The sequence below is a fragment of the Coregonus lavaretus genome (assembly GCF_964263955.1).
Source record: "Coregonus lavaretus genome assembly, chromosome: 23".
Lineage (NCBI taxonomy): Eukaryota > Metazoa > Chordata > Actinopteri > Salmoniformes > Salmonidae > Coregonus > Coregonus lavaretus.
Window position 1 is genome coordinate 34,162,590 of NC_140010.1, and position 13,712 is coordinate 34,176,301.

At 44.5% G+C, this 13,712-nt stretch overlaps 1 protein-coding gene across 2 annotated transcripts in view; it reads left to right on the plus strand.

Annotated features, from left to right (window-relative positions):
- Positions 1-13,712, plus strand: part of LOC311150727 (dipeptidyl peptidase 9-like) — a 35,358-nt gene that overhangs the window by 14,786 nt on the left and 6,860 nt on the right. For both annotated transcript variants that reach the window (XM_084188251.1, XM_084188250.1), the window contains exons 11-17: positions 5,762-5,939; positions 7,309-7,468; positions 7,808-7,887; positions 8,297-8,449; positions 9,411-9,546; positions 12,214-12,359; positions 12,794-12,940. In XM_084188251.1, the coding sequence (XP_084044377.1) occupies positions 5,762-5,939; positions 7,309-7,468; positions 7,808-7,887; positions 8,297-8,449; positions 9,411-9,546; positions 12,214-12,359; positions 12,794-12,940 (1,000 nt within the window). The remainder of the gene's footprint in view (positions 1-5,761; positions 5,940-7,308; positions 7,469-7,807; positions 7,888-8,296; positions 8,450-9,410; positions 9,547-12,213; positions 12,360-12,793; positions 12,941-13,712) is intronic.

Sequence of the window (13,712 nt, forward strand, 5' to 3'; positions counted from 1 at the left end):
TTGGCAATGACACAGGTCAAACGTTTTCTGTAAGTCTTCACAAGGTTTTCACACACTGTTGCTGGTATTTTGGCCCATTCCTCTATGCAGATCTCCTCTAGAGCAGTGATGTTTTGGGGCTGTCGCTGGGCAACACGGACTTTCAACTCCCTCCAAAGATTTTCTATGGGGTTGAGATCTGGAGACTGGCTAGGCCACTCCAGGACCTTGAAATGCTTCTTACGAAGCCACTCCTTCGTTGCCCGGGCGGTGTGTTTGGGATCATTGTCATGCTGAAAGACCCAGCCACGTTTCATCTTCAATGCCCTTGCTGATGGAAGGAGGTTTTCACTCAAAATCTCACGATACATGGCCCCATTCATTCTTTCCTTTACACGGATTAGTCGTCCTGGTCCCTTTGCAGAAAAACAGCCCCAAAGCATGATGTTTCCACCCCCATGCTTCACAGTAGGTATGGTGTTCTTTGGATGCAACTCAGCATTCTTTGTCCTCCAAACACGACGAGTTGAGTTTTTACCAAAAAGTTCTATTTTGGTTTCATCTGACCATATGACATTCTCCCAATCCTCTTCTGGATCATCAAAATGCACTCTAGCAAACTTCAGACGGGCCTGGACATGTACTGGCTTAAGCAGGGGGACACGTCTGGCACTGCAGGATTTGAGTCCCTGGCGGCGTAGTGTGTTACTGATGGTAGGCTTTGTTACTTTGGTCCCAGCTCTCTGCAGGTCATTCACTAGGTCCCCCCGTGTGGTTCTGGGATTTTTGCTCACCGTTCTTGTGATCATTTTGACCCCACGGGGTGAGATCTTGCGTGGAGCCCCAGATCGAGGGAGATTATCAGTGGTCTTGTATGTCTTTGCCATAGTGTAGTTTGGAGTGTGACTGTTTGAGGTTGTGGACAGGTGTCTTTTATACTGATAACAAGTTCAAATAGGTGCCATTAATACAGGTAATGAGTGGAGGACAGAGGTGCCTCTTAAAGAACAAGTTACAGGTCTGTGAGAGCCAGAAATCTTGCTTGTTTGTAGGTGACCAAATACTTATTTTCCACCATAATTTGCAAATAAATTCATAAAAAATCCTACAATGTGATTTTCTGGATTTTTTTTTCTAAATTTGTATGTCATAGTTGACGTGTACCTATGATGAAAATTACAGGCCTCTCTCATCTTTTTAAGTGGGAGAACATGCACAATTGGTGGCTGACTAAATACTTTTTTTCCCCACTGTATATATATATATATATATATAGTGCTATGAAAAAGTATTTGCACCCTTTCTAATTTTCTCTACTTTTGCATATTTGTGATACTGAATGTTATCAGATCTTCAACCAAAACCTAATATTAGATAAAGGGAACATAAGTGAACAAATAATACAACAATTACATATTTATTTCATTTATTTCATAAACAAAGTTATGCAACACCCAATTCCCCTGTGTGAAAAAGTAATTGCCCCCTTACACTCAATAACTGGTTGTGCCACCTTTAGCTGCAATGACTCCAACCAAATGCTTCCTGTAGTTGTTGATCAGTCTCTCACGTCGCTGTGGAGGAATTTTGGCCCACTCTTCCATGCAGAACTGCTTTAACTCGGTGACGTGTGGGTTTTCAAGCATGAACTGCTCGTTTCAAGTCATGCCACAACATCTCAATTGAGATTAGGTCTGGACTTTGACTAGGCCATTCCAAAACTTCCAATTTGTTGCTTTTTAGCAATTTTCATGTAGACTTGATTGTGGGTTTTGGATCATTGTCTTGCTGCATGACCCAGCTGCACTTCAGCTTCAGCTCACAGACAGATGGTCTGACATTCTCCTGTAGAATTATCTGATACAGAGAATAATTCATGGTTCCTTCTATTAAGGCAAGTCGTCCAGGTCCTGAGGCAGCAAAGCATCCCCAAACCATCACACCACCACCACCATGCTTGACCTTTGATATGATATTCTTACTGTGGAATGCAGTGTTTGGTTTTCACCAGGTATAATGGGACCCGTGTTGTCCAAAAAGTTGACTCAAGTTTGCCAAAAAGCACCTGGATGATCATCAAGACTCTTGGAAGAACGTTCTATGGATAGATGGTTCAAAAGTATAACTTTTTGGACGACATGGTTCCAGTAATGCCTGGCGAAAACCAAACTCTGCATTCCACAGTAAGAACATCATATCAAAGGTCAAGCATGGTGGTGGTGTGATGGTTTGGGGATGCTTTGCTGCCTCAGGACCTGGACGACTTGCCTTAATAGAAGGAACCATGAATTCTGCTCTGTATCAGAGAATTCTACAGGAGAATGTCAGACCATCTGTCTGTGAGCTGAAGCTGAAGTGCAGCTGGGTCATGCAGCAAGACAATGATCCAAAACACACAATCAAGTCTACATGAAAATAGCTAAAAAGCAACAAATTGGAAGTTTTGGAATGGCCTAGTCAAAGTCCAGACCTAATCCCAATTGAGATGTTGTGGCAGGACTTGAAACGAGCAGTTCATGCTTGAAAACCCACACGTCACTGAGTTAAAGCAGTTCTGCATGGAAGAGTGGGCCAAAATTCCTCCACAGTGACGTGAGAGACTGATCAACAACTACAGGAAGCATTTGGTTGGAGTCATTGCAGCTAAAGGTGGCACAACCAGTTATTGAGTGTAAGGGGGCAATTACTTTTTCACACAGGGGAATTGGGTGTTGCATAACTTTGTTTATGAAATAAATATGTAATTGTTGTGTTATTTGTTCACTTATGTTCCCTTTATCTAATATTAGGTTTTGGTTGAAGATCTGATAACATTCAGTATCACAAATATGCAAAAGTAGAGAAAATTAGAAAGGGGGCAAATACTTTTTCATAGCACTGTAAGTATTCAGCCCCTTTGCAATGAGACTCGAAATTGAGCTCAGGTGCATTCTGTTTCCATTGATCATCCTTGAGATGTTTCTACAACTTGATTGGAGTCCACCTGTGGTAAATTCAATTGATTGGACATGATTTGGAAAGGCACACACCTGTCTATAAAAGGTCCCACAGTTGACAGTGAATGTCAGAGCAAAAACCAAGCCATGAGGTCAAAGGAATTATCTGTAGAGCTCCGAGACAGGATTGTGTTGAGGCACATATTTGGGGAAGGGTACCAAAAACGTTATGCAGCATTGAAGGTCCCCAAGAACACAGTGGCCTCCATCATTCTTAAATGGAAGAAGTTTGGAACTACCAAGACTCTTCCTAGCTGGCCGCCCGGCCAAATTGAGCAATCGGGGGAGAAGCGCCTTGGTCAGGGAGGTGACCAAGAACCTGATGATCACTCTGACAGAGCTCCAGAGTTCCTCTGTAGAGATGGGAGAAGCTTCCAGAAGGACAACCATCTCTGCAGCACTCCACCAATCAGGCCTTTATGGTAGAGTGGCCAGACGGAAGCCACTCCTCAGTAAATGGCACATGACAGCCCACTTGGAGTTTGCCAAAAGGTACCTAAAGAATCTCAGTCTAATGAAACCAAGATTGAACTCTATGGCCTGAATGCCAAGCGTCACGTCTGGAGGATACCTGGCACCATCCCTACGGTGAAGCATGGTGGTGGCAGCATCATGCTCTGGGGATGTTTTTCAGCGGCAGGGACTGGGAGACTAGTCAGGATCGAGGCAAAGATGAACAGAGCAAAGTACAGAGAGATCTTTGATGAAAACCTGCTCCAGAGCACTCAGGACCTCAGACAGGGATAAAGTTTCACCTTCCAACAGGACAACGCAACCCTAAGCACACAGCCAAGACAACGCAGGAGTTGCTTCGGAACTAGTCTCTGAATGTTCTTGAGTGGCCCAGCCAGAGCCCGGACTTGAACCCAATCGAACATCTCTGGAGAGACCTGAAAATAGCTGTGCTGCGACGCTCCCCATCCAGCCTGACAGAGCTTGAGAGGATCTGCAGAGAAGAATGGGAGAAACTCCCCAAATACAGGTGTGCCAAGCTTGTAGCGTCATACCCAAGAAGACTCGAGGCTGTAATCGCAGCCAAAGGTGCTTCAACAAAGTTCTGAGTAAAGGGTCTGAATACTTATGTAACTGTGATATTTATTTAGATACTTTTGCAAAAAAATCTACGAATCTGTTTTTGCTTTGTCATAATGGGGTGTTGTGCGTAGATTGATGGGGGGAAAAACTATTTAATCCATTTTAGAATAAGGTTGTAAAGTAACAATGTGGAAAAAGTCAAGCGGTCTGAACAGTTTCCGAATGCACTTAAAATGAATGGATTTAGCAATTTCAGCCACACCCGTTGCTGACAGGTGTATAAAATTGAGCACACAGCCATTCAATCTCCATACATTGGCAGTAGAATGGCCTTACTGAAGAGCTCAGTGACTTTCAACATGGCGCCGCCATAGGATGCCACCTTTCCAACTAGTCAGTTTGTCAAATTTATGCCCTGCTAGAGCTGCCCCGGTCAACTGTAAGTGCTGTTATTGTGAAGTTGAAACGTCTAGGAGCAACAGCGGTTGAGCCGCAAAGTGGTAGGCCACACAAGCTCACAGAACGGGACTGCCAAGTGATGAAGCATGTAGCGCGTACAAATCGTCTGTCCTCGGCATCAACACTCCCTACCAAGTTCCAAACTGCCTCTGGAAGCAACGTCAGCACAAGAACTGTTCGTCAGGAGCTTCATGAAATGGGTTTCCATGGTCGAGCAGCAGCACACAAGCCTAAGATCACCATGCGCAATGCCAAGCGTCGGCTGGAGTGGTGTAAAGCTCGCCGCCATTGGACTCTGGAGCAGTGGAAACGCGTTCTCTGGAGTGATGAATCACGCTTCACCATCTGGCAGTCCAACTGAATAATCTGGGTTTGGTGAATGCCAGGAGAACCCTACCTGCCCCAATGCATAGTGCCAACTGTCAGGTTTGGTGGAGGAGGAATAAGGATCTGGGGCTGGTTTTCATGGTTCGGGCTATAGCATGCCATGACATTCTAGACGATTCTGTGCTTTCAACTTTGTGGCAACAGTTTAGGGAAGGCCCTTTCCTGTTTCAGCATGACAATGCCCCTGTGCACAAAACAAGGTCCATACAGAAATGGTTTGTTGAGATCGGTGTGGAAGAACTTGACTGGCCTGCACAGAGCCCTGACCTCAACCACATCGAACACCTTTGGGATGAATTGGAACGCCGACTGCGAGCCAGGCCTAATCGGCCAACATTAGTGCCTGACCTCACTAATGCTCTTGTGGCTGAAGTCCCCACAGAAATGTTCCAACATCTAGTGGAAAGCCTTTCTAGAAGAGTGGAGGCTGTTATAACAGCAAAGGGGGGACCAACTCCATATTAATGCCCATGGTTTTGGAATGAGATGTTCGACAAGCACGTGTCCACATACTTTTGGTCATGTAGTGTATATTTATTTTTTGCTCAGAAATAAAATCACCCACGGGCCAAATTCAACCCGCGAGCCACCAGTTGGGGAACCTTGCTGTACCCTATCGCTCCAGGACCAGGTTAGCTGCCATCTGTAGTTTGGAATAGAAGAAAGTACAAGGTGTTGATGTTGGACAAAGCATTATTTTACTGCAGGGGTATTCAAATTGGATTCCTGGAGGTCCGTGGTACAGCTGGGTTTCTGTTCTACCTGATGATTAATTGCACCCACCTGGTCTCCCAGGTATAAATCCGCTGTGGAACTGGCTTCGAGCCGAGCAAATTTGCATTAGCCTTGTGTACTGTAGAGGATTCAGTCAGTGAGGTAAAGTGTCTCTCTGTCTCCCACTCCAGTGGTTGGGCTGTGCTGCTGGACCGCAGTCAGAGGAGACTCCAGCTGGTCCTGCTTCCCCCGGCCCTCTTCATCCCCATCACAGACGACCTGGCCCAGAGGCAGGAGAGCCTGGAGGCCGTGCCCGAGGACGTCCACCCCTACATCATCTACGAGGAGACCACCGACATCTGGATCAATGTGAGAGAGCCAGGGATGGGGGGGGGGTTCTGGGGATGGCACTTCTCAAGAGGCTGTGCACATCTGGGTCATGTTCTGAGCATGAACAGGGAAAATAAACATGTTGTTAAGATGGAACATGAATATGGTTTGGTAATGGAGGGGCACTCTCATTTCTCACAGAGGGGCCCCTCAATTTAATCAATTTGTACTATATGAGATAATTGTAGCTACCAGATATGTGGTTAGTATTATGTGTACAGTGAATCATAAGACTAGATTTGGTTATCATGCCCTTTAAAAAATAAAGGTTTGATGCTTGTTGGGAACTACGCTTGGAACATTTTAATTGCATGTTGAGTTTGGTTATTGAATTTACACTCAATTGACAGTCGGCAGGTAGGCGGCAGGTAGCCTAGTGGTTAAGAGCATTGGGCCAGTAAAGGTCGATGGTTCGAATCTCCGAGCTGATTTGGTGAAAAATCTGTCAGTGTGCCCTTGAGCAAGGCACTTAACCCTAATTGCTCCTGTAAGTCGCTCTGGATAAGAGCGTCTGCTAAATGACTAAAACGTAAAACAGTCGCTATATATTTACATTATGTTGACATATACACTCAGAACATCCTCAATTCGTCAGGGGCATGGACTCTACAAGGTGTCGAAAGTGTTCCACAGGGATGCTGGCCCATGTTGACTCCAATGCTTCCCACAGTTTTGTCAAGTTGGCTGGATGTCCTTTGGGTGGTGGACCATTCTTGATATCCACGGGAAACTGTTGAGCATGAAAAACCCAGCAGCGTTGAATATACAAATTGATTTTATCAAACAAAACTATGCTACATTTTATCTCTGGGACCCTCAGGATGACAAATCAGAGCAAGATTACTGAATGTAAGTACATTATTTACCTTCAGAGGTTAATGTATCCAACCAGTTGCCATGACAAAAGTGTTTTGTTGTTGTGCACTATCCTCAAAACAACAGCATGGTCTTTTTTTAGCTGTAATAACTACTGTAAATTGGACACTGCAGTTAGATTACAATAATTAAAGCTTTCTGCCCATATAAGACATGTCTATGTCCCGGAAAGTTGGCTGTTGTTTACAACGCCATTCTAGTCACATATCGCATATTGAGCAGCAACCGTCCCGGTATAGGGATGCCAATCCTGTAGAGGTTTTAACCTGTGTCCTCCCCGTCATCTACACTGATTGAAGTGGATGTAACAAGTGACATCAATAAGGGATCATAGCTTTCACCTAGATTCACCTGGTCAGTCTATGTCATGGAAAGAGCACGTGTTCCTAATGTTTTGTACACTCTGTATATTTGCATGGAAGAATTGGGCCACAACAAACTAATAACAACCATGTTTTTCTGTTGCCCACAGGTTCATGATATTTTCTATCCATTCGTTCAAACGTCAGAGGATGACTTCTCTTTCATATGGGTGAATGAATCCAAAACGGGCTTCAGCCATCTGTACAAAATCACATCAACATTGCGACCAGGCTGCTACCAATGGTCAGGAAACTATACACATACAGAGGGTGAGACATTAGAATAAAGAACCTTAAACAAAATCAAATTGCCTGAGTCCCAGATCTGTTTGTGCTGTCTTGCCAATTTTATTGCTGTCATTGTCATGCTTGGTGTGACGGCACAAACAGATCTAGGACTCAGGCTTTGTCCTTCCTTCCTTGAGCTAATCACTGATCTGTATGTGTCACAGTTAAGTGAAGGCAAGATCTTGAAGGCAATAGGATGTAACCTCAAAAGATCTGTGGTCGCCATCCGGGCGTCAGATTGCTACACTGTCAGTCTGGTCAGTGTAATAAAAGACGTCAAAACAGCATCTCAAATCTCGATGGTCTCTTCTTCCTCTGCAGGAGACTTTAAATGTGCAATCAAGGAGGAGGTGACTCTGACCAGTGGAGAGTGGGAGGTGTTGGCCAGGCATGGCTCCAAGGTAGGAACTTCAGTTAATCCGATTAAAGCCCTTCTTGTCAGTGTTTTTATAATCTGATGTAGTAGATATGTTTATAATGGATTTGTGTGTGCCCACGCTATTGCAAGATTATAATGTACCTTCTGCCAACAATATGAATATTGTGTGATCTCACTCTCTCTCTCTCTCTCTCTCTCTCTCTCTCTCTCTCTCTCTCTCTCTCTGTCTGTCTGTCTCTCTGTCTGTCTGTCTGTCTCTCTCTCTCTCTCTCTCTCTCTCTCTCTCTCTCTCTCTCTCTCTCTCTCTCTCTCTCTCTCTCTCTCTCTCTCTCTCTCTCTCTCTCTCTCTCTCTCTCTCTCTCTCTCTCTCTCTCTCTCTCTCTCTCTCTCTCTCTCTCTCTCTCTCTCTCTCTCCCCCTCTCTCCCTCTAGATCTGGGTGAATGAGGCCTCTAAGCAGGTGTACTTCCAGGGCACTAGAGACACCCCTCTGGAGCACCACCTCTATGTGGTCAGCTATGAGTCCCCTGGCGACGTGGTCAGACTCACCAAGCCTGGCTTCTCCCACAGCTGCTCCATAAGCAAGGTATGGACTCGACAAATATTATTTAACTAACGTTAGCATTACCCTTAACCCTGACCCTAATAATGCAGAGTAGGAAGTATACATTTACTCTTTGGACTGACCTAACAGTAGTAGGCTAGATCAGCATTTGATTTTGTAACAACTTATGGGGTGCCTGGCTGCCTGGCATGCAGTGCTATTGGGAAACTTTTGGGTGCCAAGCCCCCCTCTGGCACCCCTGTAATTACAACTCTTACCCCAAAATGCATTCTTGAAACCGGGCTACAGGTTTTGATGGAATAGATCCCTCTGTCATTTACTAGCCATCTTGCCAAACAACACGCTGCAGTAGGTAGTACCAACAAACACTGTAACCACCCTGACCTCTGACACGCTGCACTCAATCAACCTCTCCCCACGCTTCATCAGATCATGCCACACAAGTACCTTAGGGATGTACAGCTGATCTCTTGTCTATGAGAAGCCTGGTTACATCAGGGAGCGTTGTGGAACTGCCCATGTCATACTGTGTAACCATCTGGTCATTCTGTGTGTGTGTGTGACACATAGAGAGGATATTGATGTATGTTGCTACAATATAATGGATAATGCTGTGTAGTGGGGTGTGGCCTGTTGTGTAGGCCTCTGGACCCATGTGGAAATACACAGGGAGTTGGTTCTGAAGCTGATGGTCTCAGATCAGTTGTGTGATTCTTTTTTTAGTATACCTCTAACTTTATAAGATGAGCGACAAAGCTGGCTTGAAATTAGGGCCCAGTGACATTCTGTCTCCGATGTGAAGATAAGAAGATTCATTCACCGCCATTCATCTTTGTCTCCTTCTCTCACTCCTTCTGTATCTCCCCTCTTCCTCTATCTTTCACTGTATTCCCCCTCTCTACTGCGTGCTCTGTCGCTGTTCTTTACTCTCTCTTTCTCTCTCCCCTCCCTCTTTCTCTTTCGCTCTCTCTTCTCTCTGCAGAACTTTGACATGTTTGTCAGCCACTACAGTAATGTAAGCACTCCCCCCTGCGTCCATGTCTACAAGCTGACCGGCTCAGAGGGAGACCCTCTCCACATGGTGCCTGAGTTCTGGGCCAGCATGATGGAAGCCCCAGGTAAGGGTGACAGGATGAGAGGGTTTAGGCCTCATTCCAATACTTTAATAAACATCCTTCCTTCCTGAGTTCTGGGCCAGCATGATGGAAGCCCCAGGTTAGGAACAGAGGGGTTAGGCCCCATTCCAATAGCTCATCAGACATTTATGTTACAGTGCATTTGGAAAGTATTCAGACCCCTTGACTTTTTCCACATTTTGTTACGTTACAGCCTTATTCAAAAATGGATTAAATAATGTTTTCCCCCTCATCAATCTACACACAATACCCCATAATGACAAAGAAAAAAAAGGTTTTTACATTTGTTTGCAAATGTAATAAAATAAAAAAAATTGAAAAATCACATTTACATAAGTATTCAGACCCTTTACTCAGTACTTTGTTGAAGCACCTTTGGCAGCGATTACAGCCTCGAGTCTTCTTGGGTATGACGCTACAAGCTTGGCACACCTGTATTTGGGGAGTTTCTCCCATTCTTCTCTGCATATCCTCTCAAGCTCTGTCAGGTTGGATGGGGAGCGTCGCTGCACAGCTATTTTCAGGTCTCTCCAGGGTTCAAGTCCAGGCTCTGGCTGGGCCACTCAAGGACTTTGAGACTTGTCCCGAAGCCACTCCTGCATTGTCTTGGCTGTGTGCTTAGGGTTGTTGTACTGTTGGAGGTGAACCTTTGCCCCACTCTGAGGTCCTGAGCACTCTGGAGCAGGTTTTCATCAAGGATCTCTCTGTACTTTGCTCTGTTCATCTTTCCCTCACTCCTGACTAGTCTCCCTGCCACTAAAAAACATCCCCACAGCATAATGCTGCCACCACCATGCTTCACCGTAGGGATGGTGCCAGGTTTCCTCCAGACGTGACGCTTGGCATTCAGGCCAAAGAGTTCAATCTTGGTTTCATCAGACCAGAGAATCTTGTTTCTCATGGTCTGAGAGTCCTTTAGGTGCCTTTTGACAAACTCCAAGCATGCTGTCATGTGCCTTTTACTGAGGAGTGGCTTCCATCTGGCCACTCTACCATAAAGGCCTGATTGGTGGAGTGCTGCAGAGATGGTTGTCCTTCTGGAAGGTTCTCCCATCTCCACAGAGGAACTCTGGAGTTCTGTCAGAGTGACCATCGGGTTTTTGGTCACCTCCTTGACCAAGGCCCTTCTCCCCCGATTGCTCAGTTTGGCCGGGCGGCCAGCCCTAGGAAGAGTCTTGGTGGTTCCAAACTTCTTCCATTTAAGAATGATGGAGGCCACTGTGTTTTTGGGGACCTTCAATGCTGCAGACATTTTTTGGTACCCTTCCCCAGATCTGTGCCTTGACACAATCCTGTCTTGGAGCTCTACGGACAATTCCTTCCACCTCATGGCTTGGTTTTTGCTCTGACATTCACTGTCAACTGTGGGACCTTATATAGACAGATGTGTGCCTTTCCAAATCATGTCCAATCAATTGAATTTACCACAGGTGGACTCCAATCAAGTTGTAGAAACATCTCAAGGATGATCAATGAAAACAGGATGCACCTGAGCTCAATTTCGAGTCTCATAGGAAAGGGTCTGAATACTTATGTAAATAAAGTATTTACGTTTTTTATTTGTAACAAATTTGCAAAAATGTCTGAAAACCTGTTTTCACTTTGTCATTATGGGGTATTGTGTGTAGATTGATGAGGGGAAAAAATATTTAATCCATTTCAGAACAAGGCTGTAACGTAACAACATGGAAAAAGTCAAGGGGTCTGAATACTTTCCGAGTGCACTGTATATTCTTCAAGAATCAATAGGTATATTAAAGTCAAAAAATTTATGTAGCAATCGCAGATTACCCCTTTAAAGACTTATCGTTCCTTCCTTCCTTTAGGCGATCACTGATCTAACTGGATAGGTGTAAACTCTACAATGGGATTCTGAGTTACTCCTATCCAGTTGTGTAAGATCTGTGATTACTTCAAGGAAGTGCAGAGGGAATGGCGTAAACCAATGCTGCCGAATAAACACACAGTATGAAAAAAAGTATGCGTTGATTTTAGACTGCCCTTTACTTAGTCACTTCTGAGTGGCCCAACCCATATGACTCGCTAATACTTTAAAGCAAAATATCTTACAACATCATTACAATGAGGTCATGGGTGTTTCATAGTGACCTTTGCACCATAGGTAAACCAAGCTAAATCCAGATCTTATTAAATAATCACATTGGTCTATTTTGGAGTAATACTTTGTGCATAGTACATGTTGCATAATTAAGAGGAGATTTGTAAGTGAAGGTCAGCTATCTTTGTATTTTAGGAACAAAACAATCAATATATAAATATTTAGAGTAGAGTTGAAGCTGAGTGTTGATTTATTTCAAGGCAGTGGCGTCACCAGGAATCTTTCACTAGGGTAGCTAAGGGGTAGTAGGTTGGTCGTTGTGTGGGGGGAGTGGCAAGACCATAAGGCCATAGATTTATTAAAGCTACAATCTGGGATCTGTTCAATGTTCAATTCAATTATTTATATATATTTATGAATTTGAGAGTGGAGACATTTCCCCAGCCCCATCCCTCAACTATATACTAGAACAAGTAGCAGGGCTGCCGTTTTGCTGAAAAACGTATCCCAGATTGTAGTTTTAAACTGGGTGGGCAATTTTATGTCAGTCAATTATTGATGTCATCAGTACTTTGCTGTGTGTATTTCAGGTTGCCCAGGAGACTACAGATCTCCGGAGATCTTTGACTTCCCAGGAAAGTCGGGCTTCCAGCTCTATGGAATGGTGTACAAGCCTCACAACCTCCAGCCTGGCAAGAAGCATCCCACAGTCCTCTTTGTCTACGGCGGCCCGCAGGTTTGTGGCTTCTCTCAAACATAAACATTTTCTTCTTTCATGAGAAATTCCTTATAGAAATCCAGTCAGATCTGTGAGCACCAAAGGGGTAGGAACTAGGGAAGGAGCCAGGGGCTGAAATGGAACTGGTCCTTTATGACCTATTTGTAACTAGCAATAATAGTGAATGCTTTCCTATTTAACCCAGGAAATAGCCATACCAAGCTCTGTCACCTTGTTTTTCACATACAGTAACAGTACGTGTACAAGGCTGAAGTCCTCTATAGGGCTGACCCAAACCTCACTGTGCTTGCTAAAATATTTTATTTTCACGTGATCCTTTCCAGCATGGTTCCAGCATCTATGGTGTATGCGTAATCAGGCCAGCCCAGGGCAGCTCGGCTCTGCTAGGTTTGTCTCAGTGATGTGAAAAGGGTATGTGTGTGTGTCCACAGGTCCAGTTGGTGAATAACTCCTTTAAGGGGATGAAGTACCTGCGTCTCAACACCCTGGCCTCTCTGGGATACGCTGTGGTGGTCATCGATGGGAGGGGCTCCTGTCAGAGGGGCCTGGAGTTCGAAGGGGCTCTGAAAAACAAAATGGTAGGATTGGTCGAAAGCAACTTCCAACCCATATCTTTGCTTTTTGTTTATAAGTGCTTTCAATACAAGTATTTTTGTGTATAAGCATTAAGGTACCCATGTTCTACTTTAGACAAAGCAATGGCAAATTGTACAGTGCTATGAAAAAGTATTTGCCACCTTTCTAATTTTCTCTACTTTTGCATATTTGTGATACTGAATGTTATCAGATCTTCAACCAAAACCTAATATTAGATAAAGGGAACATAAGTAAACAAATAACACAACAATTACATATTTATTTCATAAACAAAGTTATGCAACACCCAATTCCCCTGTGTGAAAAAGTAATTGCCCCCTTACACTCAATAACTGGTTGTGCCACCTTTTAGCTGCAATGACTCCAACCAAATGCTTCCTGTAGTGGTTGATCAGTCTCTCACGTCGCTGTGGAGGAATTTTGGCCCACTCTTCCATGCAGAACTGCTTTAACTCAGTGACGTGTGGGTTTTCAAGCATGAACTGCTCGTTTCAAGTCCTGCCACAACATCTCAATTGGGATTAGGTCTGGACTTTGACTAGGCCATTCCAAAACTTCGAATTTGTTGCTTTTTAGCAATTTTCATTTAGACTTGATTGTGTGTTTTGGATCATTGTCTTGCTGCATGACCCAGCTGCGCTTCAGCTTCAGCTCACAGACGGATGGTCTGACATTCTCCTGTAGAATTCTCCGATACAGAGCAGAATTCATGGTTCCTTCTATTAAGGCAAGTCGTCCAGGTCCTGAGGCAGC